Raw genomic sequence first — 18,433 nt, forward strand, 5'->3', positions numbered from 1 at the left:
ACACGAACACACACGTAGACAGGTGCATGCGTGATTGTGGTGGGTGGAGGCCAGCTTCCATTCCCAGGGGCTGTCCCTCCCTCTTTTCTTTCCCAGGGACAGATGAGCTGCTCCCCCTCTCTGCCTTCCTGTCTCCTACGGAGGCTGGAGGAGCCATGGAAGGCAGGAGCTCCGCTGGCGAGGGGCAGGAGCCTTCTAGGGGAGGAGGCCCCCCAGGTGAGTAATCTTGACAGATGAAGGTCGGGCCCCGTTGGGTGTCCTGGTCCCCCGGGCAGCCTGAGCCAGGTGGACTCACTCTTGTCCCTTCCACTGTGAGGTCCTCTGCCCCTGGCTTTACTCCTCGGGGAACACTGTGACCTCAGCCCTTGCTGTGCTCTATACCCAGACCTCTCTGTGACCTTTCACCCTTGGCCCCCCGGCACGCTGTTGCCCGTTGTGTGCAATGCTAGGAAGACACCTGAGGTTGCCTGTGGAGAGTATCCGCTGCTCAAGCCCCCCTTCCTGCCACTGACGTGCAGAGCCAGGCTGCAGCTCCCGAGGGCGCAGCCACAGGGCTGACCTCTGGGGGCCTCAGAGGATGGATGTAGCTGGGAGGGTAGGGGTGCCAGGAAGGGCAGAGGGCCCGGCCAGTGGGAGGGGGTGGGGAGGCAGCCCTCCGTGGCATTCCCGTCAGAGAAGTACCAAGTGATGAGGGACACTACCCAGAGTCCCCAGCCCGTAGTCCCGGCTGTGCCCGGGGCGGGGCCTTTTCACTTCCCGGACATCAGTCTCTCCTTGGCCGCTGCCCGCGTGGCAGGACGGCACGACACGCTGGTTGGCAGTCCTGCCAGAGCGTGAGCGCCGAGCTGAGCGAGGGCGTGGGGGTTCAGCGCGGCCTCTCTGGCAGGAGGAGCACCCCCGCACAGCCTGCACCTCACTGCGCTGGTGCAGCTGGTCAGGGAGATTCCGGAGTTCCTGTTTGGGGAGGTCGGCCCGGAGAGCGAGAGTGGGAGCGCGGCAGTCAGCCTGGACGGGGAGCGGGGCAGCCCCGAGGGTAAGTCGGACGACGTAAGTTCAAGCTGGGTGCCGTGGGCCTGCGCAGCCCCTGCCAGACCCTGGGTGGCGTGGCCTGGGTCGCGAACGCCCCGGTAGCACGTCTGCCCCCGAGAAGGCATGGGTGGTGGGTGAGACAGTGGCGCCTGGCCTTTCTCGTGCTGTCCCATTGTGCCCTGTGTGGCAGGTGAGGCCAGTCCCTATTCTGGAGATGAGGGGGACGAAGCTGTGCCCAGTTTGCGTGGCCAGTGGGGCCCAGTCCCCCCCAGTCTGTGCTCCGCCCACGTCCCCAGAGTCTTGGTCCTCCCCCTGCCCTGTTCACCAGGTGCTTTCAGCTCAGACCGTACCTCCTCGAGAAGTCTGTCCCCACCAGCCCTGGCCTTTGAGCCTGCTCAGTGGATGGCAAATGACACAGAAAGTCGGGGTGGGGGGATCTTACCAGAACAAGACTGGGGCTGTGAGTCTATGTGTCAGAGCCCGGGAATGACAATGCAGAGGATACTGACATCGGGTCATTGTCAATGGCACAGGGCAAGGAAGGGCCGGGATGGGACAATGTTGGGGGCATTTTACCCACTGCTGGGCTTAAGTCTAGTTTCACATATCCTCTCCGTCCTCCCCAATAGCAGCTGTGACCGTGGAGACTTGTCCTCTCCGAGGTCTGCTCAGCTGCCTTCCAGACACGCCGACAGGCTGGCCGCGCCTGGCCGCCACATCTACCAGCAGCTCATCATCCAGTGATGTGCCGGGGGCCAGGGGCCAGGGGAGCCCCCTTCCCATCAGTGAGTACAACCCAGCAGGGGCAGGGCTCTGACCCTGGAGGCGGGGAGACTGGACTCTGTGCCCTCTTCATTATCTCTAGGACTCAGTTTCCCTTATTGCTAAAGTGAGCTGGCTCCCCAAAGAGCAGGACAAGGGCCCCTTTCTGTAGAGCAGAGAGGAAGTGTGATACTCGGTCCCCGAGCAGCTCTCTCCCAGCCCTGCATGCGGAGTCCTGTGCACTGACTCACCGTGAGCAGAGGGCAGTTTCCAACATGCAGGCCTGTCGGTGAGGGACACCTATGTGTGCCTGACCTGAGTCTCAGACCTTCTCACCAAGGCAGCCCTAAGAGCAGAGGAGGGCAAGGGTAGCCACTAGAATTTCTCCGGGGTCTCACTGTATTTCTAAAAATTCTTGCAAACTTTGCATTTGTTGGGGTATCTGTTTTTTATTTAAAACATTTTAAATGAATATGGACTAAAATTGGCACTCCTGAAAAACAGACCCCATTTAGCCTGTGATTTTAGGTGTCACCTGGCAGATTGGCTCTGGGGGTCCACATGCTTAGATTTGAGAAGCATGAGTACAAGTTTGGGCCCTGTGTGTCAAGGCTGCTGGACTCACTGAGCCAGAGTCAGAGGCTGGCTTTGGAGGGTTCCGAGTTATTCACAGCAAGCAGTCTTGGTGTTTACAATGACACCAGAAGGAAACAGGGAAAGGAGCCCTGCCTTTGCCGGGATGGACTCCCAGGACAAGCCTGCGGGAGCTGACTCTGCCACAAATCCAAGTTTCCAGGACTTGGCTGCCTCCCGGGGATGCGGGGGGCGCTGAGAGGCCTGTCCTCTAGGGGGACCAATCTGGGGCAGTTCCTCAGGGCCAGGAGCCAGAGCTAGAAAGACCTTTCTGTCTCTCCTCTAACAGAAACTGCTGACAAACCAAGATCTACAGAGAAGGAGGGCCCAGAAGCCCCAGGTGGGGAGCCCAGCCCTCCTACCTATAGCCCCAGCAGGAAGAAGGGCCACGGAAGACAGGAGAGAGGGACCCTGGGGACAGGTGAGAGGCTGGCTCTGCCCAGAGTGGGGTGTGCCCTGGAGCTGAGCAGGGAAGGGAAATGGAGGCATGCTTGGTTCACACAAGCCTGTCAGGTGGCCCTTTCATCTCGGCCCCCTGACAGCCCTGCACGCCAGGTGTCCGGGTTCACACAGGTGGGAATCTCAGACCGTCTCAGAGTCCCATAGTCGCCATCATCAGGGCGGCCCTGACCTCGGCTGGTCTTGCAGGTGCCGTAGGAATCCCTTCTGGGAACAGCCCCTTGCAAGGCCTTATCAACTGCCTGAAGGAAATCCTTGTGCCTGGGCCGCAGCACCCTGAGCTGTCCCCAGGCTTGCTGCCTCCTGTCCCCAGCCAGGGCGCTACTCAGCTAACCAGAGCGGAGCTGGGGCCTGGGAGCCCACCCTGGGGAGGTGAGTCCCCTGGGGACCTGTCTCCGGCCAAGGTTTCTGAAGCCCCTGAAAAGCTCGAATTGCCCTTCTGTAGCTGTTTCTCTGTAAATACGTCTTCCTGGAGGAGCACGCCCGGCACAGCTGCTCCCCTATCATCAGCGGCCTGTTTCTGGAGCCAGGTGACTTTCTTAGGAGAATGACATTTGGTCTGCTGGTAGAAGGAAGCTCAAAACAGACTTGGCTCTGGGTCCTTTTGTGTTTTACTTGTGCTAATACGGGACCTCTGAGCAGGAGCTGCTGAGCGTCGCTTTGCGTTGACTCTAAACGGTGCAGAGTAGGGGGTGCAAAGGGCATCGGGCGGCGTGGTGGGGGCAGGAGCAGTGAAGACTGTGAGAGGCGCCTGAAGCCTTTGAGCCTTGGTTTCCCCATCTGTGAAAGGGGGTCATTGTTCCCACCTTCAGGTACAGTGACGTATTTGCGCGTGTGTGTGCGTGCGTGCGTGTGTGTGTGTGTGTGTGTGTGAGAACAGCTTGGTCCTCCTCAGAGAGAAGCTCTGCTCAGGGCCCAGGGGACCGCGGGCAGGTAGGGACCTGTCCACTCACTTCCTGCTCCATGTATGCCCCCCCCCGCCCCCCGCCTTGATGCCGCACCTTCTCATCTCCCTCCTTCCAGTCGTCTGCTTCAGGGAGGTGTGAAGACAGGCTTTTTTTTTTTTTTAGACTTATTTGTTTATTTTAGAGAGGCGAGGCGGGGGAGAGGTGGGGGGAAGGGTCAGAGGGAGAAGGAGAGAGAGTTTCAAGCAGACTCTGTGCTACGTACAGAGCCCAACATGGGGCTCCATCCCACAGCCGTGCCACCCAGGTGCCCCAAGACAGGCATTTTTAAGCCAAGCACCAAGGAGACAGTGGCCTGTGCAGGTCTAAATCAGCTGCAAGAAGACCCACGTTTCCCGATTTCTGGCCCTCATCTGGACTGTCCACTCTTTGTTGTTTGTCGTGGCTGGGCTCAGGGCGAAAATGCCTTCCTTTTTCCTATAGTGAAGACAGAGGCAGTTTCCGGGGCTTGTCCCCTCCAGGGTCTGCTGAACTGTCTGAAGGAGATCCCAGAGGCCCGGCACAGGCATCCCAGCCCCTCAGGAGTGGGGGACCCACTGCTGCAAGAGGACCCAGGGGCCTGCCAAGGGAATTCTGGAGGTAAAGGCCATTGGCTGGGCAGGGGGGGTGCCCTAGGACGACATCTGTTTCGTTTCTCTGCTGCAAGCAGGCCTCCACATCAGGCCCTCAGGCCCTCGCCTCTGCATGTAGGTCAGAGTTGCCACATGTTAGGGACCATCCTTGTCGATGGAGTTAGGCAGGTGCTATGAGGTGTTTCATCAGTCCATGATCACTATCCAGGCTGGCTATTAGAGTAGGGCTGAAAGTTCCAGAAGGGAGGAACAGACCTTAGGGAGGGGGAGGCCGAGAACAGAAGATAGAGCTCTGGTCCTGTAGACGCTTGGGGCATAGTTTTGAATTGGGGGTTCTCGTCATGTTCGCGTGGGCTGGGGTAGCGTTTCCGGACACTGTAGCGCCCCCAAGACTCGGTAGCTTCTCAGACTGTTGGTAAAGTCGAATTGATACAGACTTGCTGGCCTTGGAGGAAAGAGCCTGATTTGGTGCCACCCGAGGAGCCCGATGTGGCTTCTCTGAGTAGAAACCTCTGGAGGCGCCCCAGAAGGCCCAGGGCAAGATGGGAGCGTGAGCTGCTCCATGTGCTGGTGTTCGAGCAGTGACCGCCTTGGAGCCAGAGACTGCGGTGGGGCCAGGGGCCTTGGGAGCCCTGTCCTGACCCTATAGTGCCCTCACGGGGGCTTCCCACAGAGCCCAGACCCCTCCAGACCCCTCCTCCCAGCCCTGGTCCAGGAGCTAGCAGCGCGCTTCCTGTGGTGAAGATGGAGGACGGCTGGGCCCAGAGCCCCCCAGTGCCTGCATCCTGTCAGCTCAGCAAGTGGACCCACAGCCCCTCTGCCACCAGCGGCCAGGGGGGTGATGGAGAGACCAGAGGGGTCCGAGTGCCCAGCTGGGGTCCCATAGCTCAAGGTGAGGCCTGGGGGCATCTCTTAAGTCCTCCAGTGGGATTCTCAGCCCCACCGAGGTTTTGCCAGCCCACAGGGAAGGGAGCAGGTCCTTCTCAGGCAGTGACTCCCCTCTCTTCACCCACATCCTCCTAAATCCGGGCGCTTGCCTGGGAGCTTTCCATTGTAAGGACTTCTGTTTACAGAGATTTCCTGCCTGTCAGGAAACTGGCCACTACATACATGTGGGTCTTCCTACGCCACCCCTGGTCAGGGGCACAGATTGTGTCATTGCCCTGAAACAGTGAATCGAAGTCCCCCACAGGGTGTCCTGCCTGGCAGGCCTCCACACCTGGTGTAGGACTCGTCACCCTGCTGAAGGCAGGTTGGGGCAGCCAGCCTAGGGCCGGGCCAGGGGAACGTGCCCGAGATGGTGATAGGGCCATCTCCCCTGTCCCAGCCGGCAGTGCCTCGAGCTCACCCCTGGAAGCCCTGGAGGCCTGTCTGAAGGGCATTCCCCTGAGTGGGTCGTTACCTCCCCAGCCGCCGGCCGCCTCTGGATTCCGGAGCCCTCAGCCAGGAGACCCCGGGTCTCAGAGGCCCGAGCTTCAGCCCTGCAGATCACACAGTGAAGGTAGACCGGGCCCTGGGCTCAGGGGTGCTGAGGATGTCATTAGGCGCTCTGCTCCTCATCCTGGGCCCCTGGAGGTGCAGGCCCTTCTATAGCTCCTTACTGATGCCTCCTCTAAACATTCCCGAATGTGGTGGAAGCCCAACTCTTCCTGCCCGCTGCCCCCTCTGAGGGCTCTTACTAACTTTCTAGTCCCATGAGACCAACAGTTGGGTTCACGTGGGTTTTTTAACCAGTGCTTGAGCCCTTAACCTAAGGGGAGACCCTTGTGGGAGATCCTTTGGGATAGGTGTTCTGGGTGCCCACCTCCAGCCCAGGGCCCAGGGGACCTCTTGTCCAGTGGCTTTCTCATGATGTCAGCTGTGCTGTTTCCTGCAGAGGTGACTGTGGGGCCTCTTCTGGCTCTGAGTCTGCAGGGCTATGTGAGAGGCAGCCCCGCCCTCCCCTCAGGTCCCCGCAGCACCCCTCCCAGCTTCTCCTCATCCAGCAGCACCGATGGGGACCTGGATTTCCAGAGCCCTGGGGGCAGCCAGGGGCGTCCGCCTGGAAAAGGTGAGCTGGCAGGCCTGAGGCTGGGAGTCAGTCCTGGTGAAGCATGGGAGACCTCTCTGACCCAGCCCGGTCAGGCTGCCATGCCCGGCGTGTGGAGCAGAGCTGGGGAAGTGGAAGCAGGAGCAGACAGGGGACTTGTTGCAGGGTGGCGGTGGGTTGGTGGGGTGGGGTGGGGGTGCAGTATCCATTTTAGCGACTTGGCTCCGAAGGGCAGGACAACATCTGAGACCCCTTACAAAATAGAAAGAGGTCTTCTTTAGTGTCAGCTTCTTCCTTACCCCAGCCGTAAAGGAATGCCTGTAATACCGAACTGATCTCTGACTTAGGACAAATGTCCCAAGGTTCATGTAAAAGCACCTTAAGGAGTGTCTTGGTGACCTATGTCTCTCCAAGCCCCCCCCCCCGCCCCCCGCCATGCGGAGGCGGCCACGGTGAGCTGTCACACCTCTTTGGAATCTTGCGGGACTCTGTAGTGTCCCCTCTGGACCTTTGTCCCCACTTGAATCATCCAAGCGCTCTTCCTCTGCCTTGGCCACAGACACCGGGTCCCCCGTTGCCCGCCTCTGTATCCTGCCTCGTCTGTTGGCTGCGGAAGGCCTGGAGCTGCCCCAGGACTCTGCCCTGGGCCAGCGGGAGCCTTTGGAGCCGTGCTGGGGCCTCCAGTGCCCGTGGCCACCTGGATCCCTGCACCCACTGTGGCCAGCCGCTCGCTGTGGGGGCTTTCCCTCTCACAGGCGGTGGCATTCTATACACAGCTTTCCCACCTTGCTTTTTTTATTATCTCCCTTTGGCACCTTCCTGAATTCTGTCTATATGTCTCTCGGACACTAGCAGCACCGCGTTCGTCCTGACCACTGCGCAGTACCCATCCACAGGGGTCGTCAGCACGTGGCTTGTTTGTGTGGCCTCTGTGAGTTAACTTTGCTTTCTAAGGAACCCAAACCGCAGGAGAGTTCTTGCTGCCTTGTAGAAGCTTCCAGCCTCGCCGCCCAGCTCCCTCTGTTGCTCCAGAGCTCAGGGAAACCGCATCTGGGGCTTCTGTAATGGAACTCTGCCGTGCCAGCCCCACGCGGCAGCGCAAAGCTCCAGTACTCTCTCTTTCTTTGTGCCCTGCCTCGTCCGGCGTCAGCGAACGCCTTCAGGAGAGAGCGTGGCCACGATGTCAGCTCACGTAGGAAGGGCCTTTCCTTTTTCGGACTGTCCGTTCATCTGCTGCTTCCACAGCTCTGTCACTAGAAGTGCAATATTTGCAATTTATTTGTTTTTTCCCCCAAGTGGCCACTACACTAGCCCTGGCCTTCTCAACCCGCTACATCGTATCTGGAGGTGAAGGCACCTTTAGCGTTTCCCTGTGACTAGTGGAGGGGCCCTTACGGTGCTCGGTCCTCAGGGCTGTCTGTGGGCAAGGTAGCATGGTGGCCTCCCAAAGATGGAGCGCAGTGTCCGAGGGAGCCCAGCCTGTGCCTGTGGCTGATGGCCCTTGTCACAGCCCACTGACCAGGTTCTGTGTAGATGGCTCAGACAGGTTGGCCTGCCCAGAGCCGGGACAGACACGTGGTGGGGACAGGGCATGACAGGTCCAGTGCTCTGTGCCTCCTCCCGTGGCCCCAGCTGCCCTGGACACAGGGCTGTAGGCAAGGCTCCTGGGCTTCGCAGAGACTGAGCTCTGTCCATCCAAGATTGCAAATGTTGGATTTTTCATAGGAAGCCCAGTGGGCAGCTCCCCACTCCAGGGCCTGGAGAACTGTCTCAGAGAGATACCTGTGCTCAGGCCACAGTCAGCCTCGTCCTGGTCCTCAGCAGGGGACAGGGGGCCCCAGAGAGCGGAGCCCAAGAACTGGATGGCAGACAAGGAAGGTAAAGCACAGCTGCCCCAGTGTCTGAGAGCAGGGAAGGGCGACTCTCACACGGCCAGCCCTGGCCCTGCCTCCCCACGCAGCTGGCCGGCCCACATCCAGCCCTGAGAGGAGAAGATGCTCTGGAAATGGCCTGGGCAGAGGCTTGTGTGAGGCCAGGAAGCCGAACAGTGCTGCCAGCCTCTGAGTCGTGGGTGGAGTCAGGGCAGGATACCCAGGGCTGCATCGGGCCTGGAGCCCGGGCCGGGCTGGGGCTGGGGCTGGGGCCGAGGCTGGGGCCGGAGATGGGGCTGGGGGGCTGGAGCTGTAGCCAGGGCTGGGGCTGGGGGTCTGGGACCAGCCAAGAGGTGAATTGCAAGCCCTGCCATCTGCTCTGAGTTCAGGCCTGAGCCAGGGCCTCGGCAGCAGAGTACCTTTCGATCCTGACTGTGTCGGCCCCCCATGCCTTGGTGTCCAACACAGTCTCTGTGCTGTGGGGCCCCCAAGAGTCCAGGTGGCCAGATGTGGGGATAAAGAGGTCCTGGAAGATTTGGGTGGCTCCTGGGAACATCTGTAGGCCTGGTGTGTGTCCCACACCTGGAGCTCATGTGCCTGAGAAGCCAACAGTGGCAGAAGCTAGTCTCTGTCCAGTGACTTCCTTGCCTCAGTGCCCCATGGGGCATTTCATCGAAACAGGGCTGAGAGGCGAGGCCTGTGAGTCAGCTCACCTGGGACAGAGTCAGGGGGAAGCACCCACCAGGAGCTTCCGGCTGGGCAGCCCCCAGGCGCTTACCTCCGGCAGCGTGCCCGTCTGCTACCAGCGAGGACTCAAAGACCACGGGGCCACCAGGCCAGGGCCGTGGAGGTGGCTCCAAGATGGTGAGCTGACATCTGCCTTGGGGTTTCATGGCATGTCTTCCCTCCCAATAAAGTCTTCGACGAGGGACTAGATTCCCCCTTTAGTCTCCTCTGCTCCTTCCACCCCCGCCCAGTGCCCCGGCTGGCAGCCTGGGCTGCGTGCTGCGTGCTGGAGCGGGTGCATTCCCCAGACTGCTGGCTGCATGCCCCAAGGTGCGCTGAAGAAGACCGTAAACTGGATCGTGGAAAAGAAGGGGGGAGGATGGTTTTCAGCAGCTATCAGGTTTCTCTGGGAGACGACTGTTCTTTCCTTTATTGTAGTGGTTGCCTGGGGCCGTGGGGGTAGGGTGGCAGGGTGAGGGAATCTTTCTCCACTGTTGGCACTGTTCATTTGTACTTACAGCGGTGTTCCTTCCTAGCCCTGCCTGAGTAGGCTGGCAGGGTCCAGTTTATTTGGATAAATGTGGTATTTCTGAATATTCCCAGCAGAAAAGAACTGGCTCTGGGGAGCTTCCTGTGGACAGGACTGAGTCTCTGTTCTTGGACCACTGGTCCTGAGTGAAGCAAGTAGGAGGGGCCACCTGGCTCTAATACCCTGGGCCTGTCTGCAGCCAGCAGCTGGCTAGTACCAGGGACTTGAGACTCCAGGAAAGTTCCCTGCTGGCTTTGCTCCTCTCCACCTTCCATGGCCAGAGTGGGAGCTGTTCAGGGTCTCCCAGAGCTTGTGTGAGGCCGTTGGCTGACCTGAAAGGGGACCAGCTCTGCGTGCCTGTTCACTAAGGTAGACGGTCCTCCGGCCTGTCATCAGGCTGATGGACAGAATGTTCTGTTGTCATTTGCCCAGGTGCAGCCACGAAGCTGTCCCCGCTCCATTGTCTGGAGAACTCCCTGAAGGGGATCTTGCCTGGGAGGCCCTTACGCTTCGCCTGCTTGGCAGGTCCCAGCCCGAGCCCCAGCCCCGGCTCTAGCTCCAGCTTCAGCAGCTCAGAAGGAGACGAGCTCTGGCAGCTGCTCCCACAGGGTGAGCCTACAGGGAACAGAAGAGGCCAGGGAGCCATCTGCCGCCCACCCCCCACCGGGGTGCAGCCACTGCCCTGACACCGGCTTTGTGTTGCCAGAGAGGGACCGCCTTCCCGGCTGCAAGGCTCCTGGCCCTCTGTCCCCGCGCCCGGACGGCATCCCCACCGGCAGCAGCTCTGGAGAAGGCCCAGGGAGAACAGAGGCCGGGGACCACTGCAGGCCCAGTGCAGGTGAGCTGGGGGGCTCCTGGGAGGGGGCCTGTATTCTCACTTTGCCTGACTCTCGCCGAAGTTCTCTGCTTTTGTCTTGCCTGAGTTCCCTGCCAGTTGAGCTGCATCTGAGAGAGAAGGTAGGGCATCGTGCCCCAGGATTGTTCAACAAGTGTGTTGAATTAGAAAGCCGGGCAATGAACCTAATGTGTATATGTGCTCGCTCTATAACGTGCACGTCGTGTGCGCCGATAACGTCTGTTCACGTGTATAGTGTTGTGTTGGTCCCAGCCTATCGGAGGTGGCGCTCTCCCAGCCCATGTTACTTGTAGGGAGCCCCGTGGACATTGACCCCTCTGGGGCTAGTCCTGTGGCTCTTATAATCATAGGACGCATGTCAGCAAAAGCCATCAGGGAACTGGGAGGAGCGGGACTTATTACTGCAGTCCCCGCGGGGCACGCAGCATGGTCGCAGGTAGGGAGGCAGAGCGAGAGCAGCGCACGCACCTGGGCCTCAGCCTGTGTTTGGTTCCAGGGTGGGGTGTCCGGCCGTGGGTTCGCTCTTTACTGGTGAATTCAAAGCCTCAGAGCGGGAGTTAGGGCACGGGGAGGGAGAAGCGGGGGTGCTCAAGTGGCCAGTTACCTAAATGTAGGTGTCGCTGGGCCTTCTGACCGAGGGACATTCATGGCTCAGGTGGGGCTGATTCCTTGTCTGGGGGTTTGCTCATCGCTGTGTCGGGCAGCCAACAGTATGTTCAGCCAAGACAGATGTCTTCTGAATGGACGGCGCAGCGATCCAAAGCTCTGAGTCAGGCACTTCCACTGTGTGTCCGTGTGTGTGTGTGTGTATAATGAGGATGATCGTAATATACATTTTCCAAATTCGACAATAAACAAAAGCAGTGTCAACAGGGAGATTCTCCCACCTGGGAGAACTTAGAGGTTGTCCTGCCGTGAAAATGCTGCCTGCTCTCCCGGCAGCCTCGCTCCTCAATGCAGGCCCGACCCGGTGTTCCTTCCTGCAGGAAAAGCAGAAGTGAAGACGGGGGGCAGGTCCCAGTTGCCCTGGAGAGATGTGTACTCGGAAATCCCGGGCCAGCCTGGCCCCCTGGGCCGTGCTGGAGGAGGTAGGGGTGCGGTGAACAGTCGGGGACGGGAGCTCCCTCACGGCTCAGTGGGCCTAGTGGGACAGGGCAGAGTGGGCTGGGCACCGACCAGTTTCCCGTGAACCACGGGGCGCCGCCAGCACGTGCCTGGGGGACCCTCACTGGGGTGGGGCCTGCAGATCACGGCCTCTCTGTCTGCTCCCTCCGGCCTTCACCTCGGGCTAGAGCCAGAGGGGTCACTCCCTGGGCGCAGAGGACTCCAGAACTAATCCAGTGCACCCTCATCACACGTGCCCAGTGGGCCATTCGGCCAGGGTTAGACTCCCTGACAGGCCAGGCGTGTGTGTCCTGCATCCCATCTAACCAATTTGTGAAAGTTGAAAGTTCCATTTTTTAGGCCATGTCCAAATACCCGCAAATCAGATAGGGGGCTATCCCAGGTGCTCTGTGCTCTTTCTGCAGGGGCAGCTGGAAACCCCTGCCCTGCCCCTCAGCCGGAGAAAAGGCCCGGGGCGGGGCCCTGCCAGCCTCTTGGATCAGCCCCTGGGTCCCTGTCCTGGAAGCCCAGGGTCAGTGAAGAATCCAGGGGTCTGGCGCCTGGAAACGGAAGACCAAATGTTGCAGGTGAACTGGTGGCTTCCCCGTCCCCTCAAGTTGTCAGGAGCCCTGCGGGCACAGGGTGGGCAGAAGGTTGGCATCTGCAGTGGTCCCCCGCCTTCCTTCCCTGCTAATCAGCTCCTTCCCGTGGGGCAGGCTGGCCAGAAGCCTGGGGGAAGCTTGTACCTAGCAGCCTTCCAGCTCGTTCTGTCATAGGCAGGAAGGGTCTCACCCTGAACTCCAGATTGCTGTTTCATTCAGTGTTTTCTCACAGAAATAGCAGTCTTTTTCATAAAAGTACTTTCTAGAGGCAAGCCTACTAGTGTAGATGACCCCCAGAATCAAAGTCTGGGGTTTGAGGAGACCTTCCAGAGAGATGAGGAAACCGGCCCAGTAGTGTTGAGTGACGTGGCCCAGGGCGTCCGGAGAGACGGGGGTCTGCCTCACACCTGACCCCGAGGGAGCTCCTCCCCGTACCTGTTAGAGGCACGGAGGGAGCGCGTGGGGCTCAGTCTCCTGGCTCGCTGTGGGACCTGCGCCGAGACCCTCACCCCGGCCGCTTGGTTGGAGCTCCATGGCTGGCTCGCCGCTTCACTGCTCTGGAGGCACAGTCCCTCAGGTTCGGGTGGACCCGCCACGCTGCCAGCGTCCTAGCCCTTAGCTTAGATCCTTCCTGAAGACGCTGACCAGGCAGCATTCCAGGCCATCGGAGGTGCCCATGGTGCTCCTCAAGTCACTTCCTTCTCCTCGTCCTTCTGTCTGGAGCCTGGGCGTGCTGAAGAGGGGGCAGAGCTGGGCTGGGGTGCAGAGAAGCGGGGGAAAGCAAATCCTACCCCCCAGTCCGGCATGGTAACCAGGCTTTCATGTGAGGTTTGCCTGGGGTGGAGACCAGTTCCAAGGGGCCTTATGGTGAAGGATTAGGTGATTTTTTTAAAAAGTTAATTTAAGCTCTAAAATGCTCGGACTGTGACCTCAGAATAGGGAGGGCGGAGGTCAGGACGGCTGTGCTGTTGAGCAACAGTGCTGGCCCTGCTGCAGGCCCCTGGCCACCCCACTAGAAGCGTCCCTGCCCCAGGCTGCTCCGGCCCTCCGGGCCCCTCTCCCGGGTGCTGTCCACAGCCTTGGCCTCTTGCTGTCTGCCAAGCCTGCTCCAGACCCTGCCCTCTGATGCGGTAGGGCAGGGTTCGGTGGTCTGGGATGCCATTTGCTCTGAAAGGTGGTCCTTTTCCTAGCAGATGGCAAGGCCACTGACTGTCCTAGGAAAGCTTGAGACCCAGTCCATGGTTTACCCTGTCCGTGAATTTGGGGAGCAGCCAAGAGATGTGCCCCCTTTGATGTCCTGAGCACTGGCATCCGTATTCTTGAGCCTGAGTCATTTCCGTCCCGTCTAAAGCCAGGCCTCAGTGCTGTAGGGGCCCCTTGCGGGGAGAAAGGTTCTGACAGCCCGCGAACTCTCACCCTGTGTCCCTGCTTTGGTTTTAGCCGGGACCCACGGGAAGCCACTTCCCAGAGGCCTGCCGGAGCCACCCCCCGCGGCTGCCCTCCGCCCGGCTTTGCCGCAGGCACCCCCCCAGCCGTGCCCCTGCGGAAGCTCTCTGCAGCCCGAGCTCCGCAGCCTCGGCGCCGCCCTCTCGGAGAAGCTGGATCGGCTCGCCGCGGCCCTGGCAGGCCTGTCTCAGGAAGTAGCCACCATGAGGACCCAGGTGGATCGGCTAGGGAGGCGCCCTCGGGGCCCTGGGCTGAAGTGCCAGGCTTCCTGGCCATGGGCCCCCTCCCGGGGACCTCGCTGGGCCAACGGCCCTGCTCACAGGCACCAGCCCTACTGGAGACAGAAGGGCCCCGCCAGGCCGAAACCAAAGATCCTGCGTGGTCAGGCGGACGGAGGCAGGGCTGGTGACGCCTCAGGCCTTTCCTGCCGAAGGTTCCGCCCAGTATCTCAGCTGCCTCCAGATGCCCCCACGGCAGAACCTTCTGGGCCCAACTCCAGCCCTTCCCAGCAGCCACTCTCAGCACGCAGCTGCCGTGCCGTGGTGCCTGTGCATGCCTCCCTTGGACACACTGGGGGTCACCAGAGTCCCCCCACCCCTTCAGTGCCTACTGCCTTACCCCCACAGGTGGCTTCGGCACCCAGGGTCGATGCAGAGCCGCTGTTTGCAGCAGCGGTGCCGCCTGGGGCCCGAAGCCGGCCCAGGGATCCCAACGGCCTGATGGCGGGGGTCCAGAGAGCCCTTGAGGTGGAACTGTGGGGTGGGGAACACAGGGCCCCGAGGTGGGGGGCCCCTAACCACCTTCTTCATCAGCTCAGTCCTGCTGAAGCTGTCCCCAGCCTGGCCACTTCTCCTAGGGGCTGTTCCGCGCCCTCGCCCTGCTCCAGCCGAACCTTCCCCACTTCCGCGCCGTGAAGGGGCTGAGCACCCCTGACTCCAGGACGCTGTTCGCTCAGGGAGGCCGCTCTTCGGGGTGCATTTCTCAGCCACGCCTATGGCCTTCTTGGCTCAGGTTCGTTCAGATGCTGCTTTCCCGTCTTGTCCTTCCCCCCCCGGATCGGTCCTAGCTTGCAGGTGGCCAGTGTGCCCGCGCGCACGTGCGCACCGCGTTTGCCTAGACGCTCCAGCAGCCGCAGTGGGACCACGAGCGCCCTGCTTCCTCGCACCTGCCCTTCCTGATCTCAGCACTGAGGAGGGCTTGGCCCTCGCTTTCCTGGTACGTCAGGCGCATGGGTTTCACTTGGAGAGAACCCTGCCCCTCGGCTGAACCTGCGTTTGCCCGTGTGGAGTCTAACATGAGAGAAGTGGGGTACTGAGAGAAAGGCCCTTGGCTCCTAGGAAGGGGCCCCGCGGGGCCGGACCGGGACCGCTGTTGGGTCTGTTACCAGGATGAGGACCTAGTCGGCTCAGCTGCCTGCCTCTCCACACCCTCGAGAACTCCGCGGCCTCCCGGAAGGCTGGGAAGATCGGCCGCGGAACAGAATTCACAGATGGGTCCTTGGGAGAGCCCCGCACATTCTACCGTGAGCGCAGCCCACAGACCGGGCAGGGTAAACAACCGACACTCACTCCCACAGCCTGGAGGCCAGAGTCGGGGGTCAGGATGGTGGCCGGGCCGGTTCCTACTGACGTGGTGAGGGGGAGTTCGCCCCAGGGCTCCCTCCTGGCTTATCACCGGTCATTTTCATGTTCACGGGGCTTTCCCCCTTTGTGTAGGGACAGTGACCGTGTCAGATGGGGCCTGCCCTGATGCCCTCACTGTGACTTGATGACCTCTTTAAAACCCTATCTCCAGATAAGGTCACATTCTTAGGTACTGGGAGTTAGGACTTCATCATGAATTTGGGGGGCACGATTCAAAGAATAACACGTGTAAGGGACTGGGTTAGTCTTCTTGAGTTCGTCTCGGGAGAAGAAGGCATGACTAAGGTGTCTCCAGGCCAGAGGGGCCTGCTCTGGGCCCCACCCCTCGCGTGGCACTCGGTCGTGTATTGGGAGTACTGCTGTGGCTTACCTGCCTCACATCCTTCCCCAGGGTCAGATCTTTTCCCCCAGCCTTATGTTCCCACTTTCGTCCTTACGAAAGGTGAAGGTGAGAAGAGGTGAAGAATCTTCGGGAATTGTCTGTGTACACGTTGCCCAGGAGGGGCCGCCCGGCCCGCTCTGCTGTCGGGGAACACAGGTGCCGGTGCTGAGGCCAAGCCAACGCGGGGCCCAAAGGGGCCGTAGCCCTGTGGCTGCTGTGCCTGCTCGGGCTCGCGGGACACGCGCAGGGCCCGGCCTGTGCTCCCGGTCGCCCCCGTGGCAGCAGTGCAGGAGGGAAGGGCTGGGCTGACAGCCTGTCCCTGGATGGGCTGATTGCCATGTGTTCAGGACTGAGTCAGTCCCAGGAACCGGCTCGGAAGCTCATGTCTAGAAGGTCACGTAATTGGATGCTTCGAATAGGCAGTGTTTTCACATCTAGCCGCAGTTGACAAGAGAATAAGGAATAGAAAACTTCTAGATTTTCCACCCAAAGACCTCAGGAAGATGAGCCCGTTCCTTTTCAGGCTTCAGCGAGCGAGGCTGGGCCTGTTTCGGAGCCCGTGGAAAGGGGAGGACAGGGCTGGGGGAGGGGGGGCGGAGGGTGCAGTCAGGAGCAGAGTTCTGGGCGCCCCTGCTCACCTGCTGGGTGACCCTCCTTGCAGCCTTCATCTCCGCAGCAGACAGGGATGCTCGGGGTGAGCCCGGTCTCAGTGGTCCAGATCCCATCCAACCATGTAGGAAGTTCAAGTCTTTGTTTTTTCTTTTTGTTTTTTAAGAATGTGGAAAACAAGTAATAAAATGAATGGTGAGAAGCTTCCTGATCTGCGTGTTTGCCTCACAGGTGCACTGCCGCACAAGCACAAAACCCTTTTACGGTTGTTAACGAGAAAATCGAGACTCACTAATTTGGTGGGACATCTGTGTGCGGTTTAGTCCGTGTGCATCTCCGTCACCTGCTTCACGAGGAAATGCGGTCTTTGGTGAGGAGGACAGAGGGGCCTTTCTGAACTCAGGAATTCCAGGGGTCTGGGGGGGCAGGGGCGGGGAGAGCAGAGAAGGCTCTAACTCTGCCTGCCCTCTTGGTGGGAAGTCGCTCGGAGAATGGCTCCCAGCTGACCCGGGTACAAACCTCGCCCACCCCGAGCTCAAGGCAGGGGTCCTTGAGGACTGCCCTCTGCTGCCTTCCAGCCTGAGGCCCGGAAAAGTGAGAAGGGGCGCAGCCTATCAGAGTCTGAGCGGGCTCCCCACAGCCTCCAGGCCGGCGCTGGAGGGCTCCAGTGGAAGGGGGGCTGCCGTGGGGTGGGAGCGCGCATGGACCACAGTTTGCTGCCCGATGCCTGATGTCACCACTCCCTCCCGGAGGCGCTTGGCACACTGGCAGACCAGACTTTACTCCACCTTTCTGTGTCTGTTCCAGACGTGGCTTCTGTAAAGAGCCTACGGTTGGATTTTATTTTTTAATCCAGCTGGACAAATTCTTTTCTTTATTTAGAGCCCTTAATCCATTTATGTGTAATTATGATAGATTTAGATTTAAATATACAGTCTTATTTTGTGCTTATGTTTGTCTCGCTTGTTCTGGGTTTTTTCTTCCCGTTCCTGCCTTCTTTTTATTTTATTTTTTTTAAGATTTTATTTATTTGAGAGAGAGAGAGAGAGAGAAAGGGAGGAGCAGAGGGAGAAGCAGACTCCCCGCTGAGCACAGAGCCTGGAGCGGGGCTCTATCCCACGACCCCGAGGTCATGACCAGAGCCAAAATCGAATCAGATGCTTAACTGACTGAGCCACCCAGGCGCCCCTCCTGCCTTCTTTTAAATTGACGGGCTTGTGGATTTTGTCTGTGTTTAATCATTTCATCTTCCCTCTGCTAGCCTCAACATTTAAAGAACTAGGAGGAAAACCATCCAAATTTACAATCATATTTGGGCATTTTTAGCATATCTTTTTCAGAATTTGACAGAAGCAGAGCAGGAAAGATATAGATTTGAACAAGCCAACTAATGAAGTCGGCTTGATGGATGAATATATAGAACACTGAACCACAGAAGCCCAGTATATACCCTCTGTTCAAATATACACAGGACATTTATAAAAGTGACCGTATGCTAAGCCCTAGACCAGTTTAAACAAATTTAAAAGTACTAGGATTATACAGAATATGTTCTCTGACCATATTTTACTATCAAGAATCTTTGATTGCTTCCATACTAGAAGCAATTTTTTTTTAAAGATTTTATTTATTTATTTGACAGAGATAGAGACAGCCAGCGAGAGAGGGAACACAAGCAGGGGGAGTGTGGGAGAGGAAGAAGCAGGCTCATAGCGGAGGAGCCTGATGTGGGGCTCGATCCCACAACGCCGGGATCACGCCCTGAGCCGAAGGCAGACGCTTAACCGCTGTGCCACCCAGGCGTCCCTAGAAGCAATTTTTTTATGAGAAATTCTTATATATTCAAAATCAAGCATTAGGCTCCTTGATAACCCATGTGTCAAAGAATAAGGTATAAGAAAGTACCCTGTATCAAACCTTGTAGGAAGCTAATTCAGTACTTAGAAACGTGACGGCGCACACAGGTATGTGAAAAAGGAAAGGCTGGGAATTTGCAAGGAGGTACAAATAGGGTAGCAAAGGGAATCCCCCCCCAGAAAGGTAAGGGCATGTAAAAAGAAGAAATCCGTGCAGCAGCATACATAGAGTAGATCCAATCAAGAAAGCCAAGAACTAATAAAACCGACCGGCTTGTGGTGTCATTTATCAATTAACAAAGAGAAGGCACAATAACCAATCTCAGGAGTGAAGAAAGTGACATCACTACAGAGGCTCCT

At 58.9% G+C, this 18,433-nt stretch overlaps 1 protein-coding gene across 1 annotated transcript; it reads left to right on the forward strand.

The window, feature by feature from the left end:
- On the forward strand, positions 1–16,162 carry KRBA1 (KRAB-A domain containing 1). Its single transcript, XM_057304468.1, has 15 exons — positions 1–216; positions 887–1,033; positions 1,659–1,814; positions 2,714–2,845; positions 3,082–3,255; positions 4,272–4,427; positions 5,094–5,312; positions 5,748–5,921; positions 6,297–6,470; positions 8,175–8,327; positions 10,008–10,184; positions 10,282–10,413; positions 11,418–11,519; positions 11,961–12,122; positions 13,578–16,162. Exons 1-15 carry the CDS (start codon positions 27–29, stop codon positions 14,495–14,497), a joined length of 3,168 nt encoding a protein of 1,055 aa, XP_057160451.1. The 5' UTR covers positions 1–26; the 3' UTR covers positions 14,498–16,162.
- Positions 16,163–18,433: the final 2,271 nt, after the last annotated feature.

Source organism: Ursus arctos, unplaced genomic scaffold (genome assembly GCF_023065955.2).
Source record: "Ursus arctos isolate Adak ecotype North America unplaced genomic scaffold, UrsArc2.0 scaffold_3, whole genome shotgun sequence".
Classification (NCBI taxonomy): Eukaryota; Metazoa; Chordata; class Mammalia; order Carnivora; family Ursidae; genus Ursus; species Ursus arctos.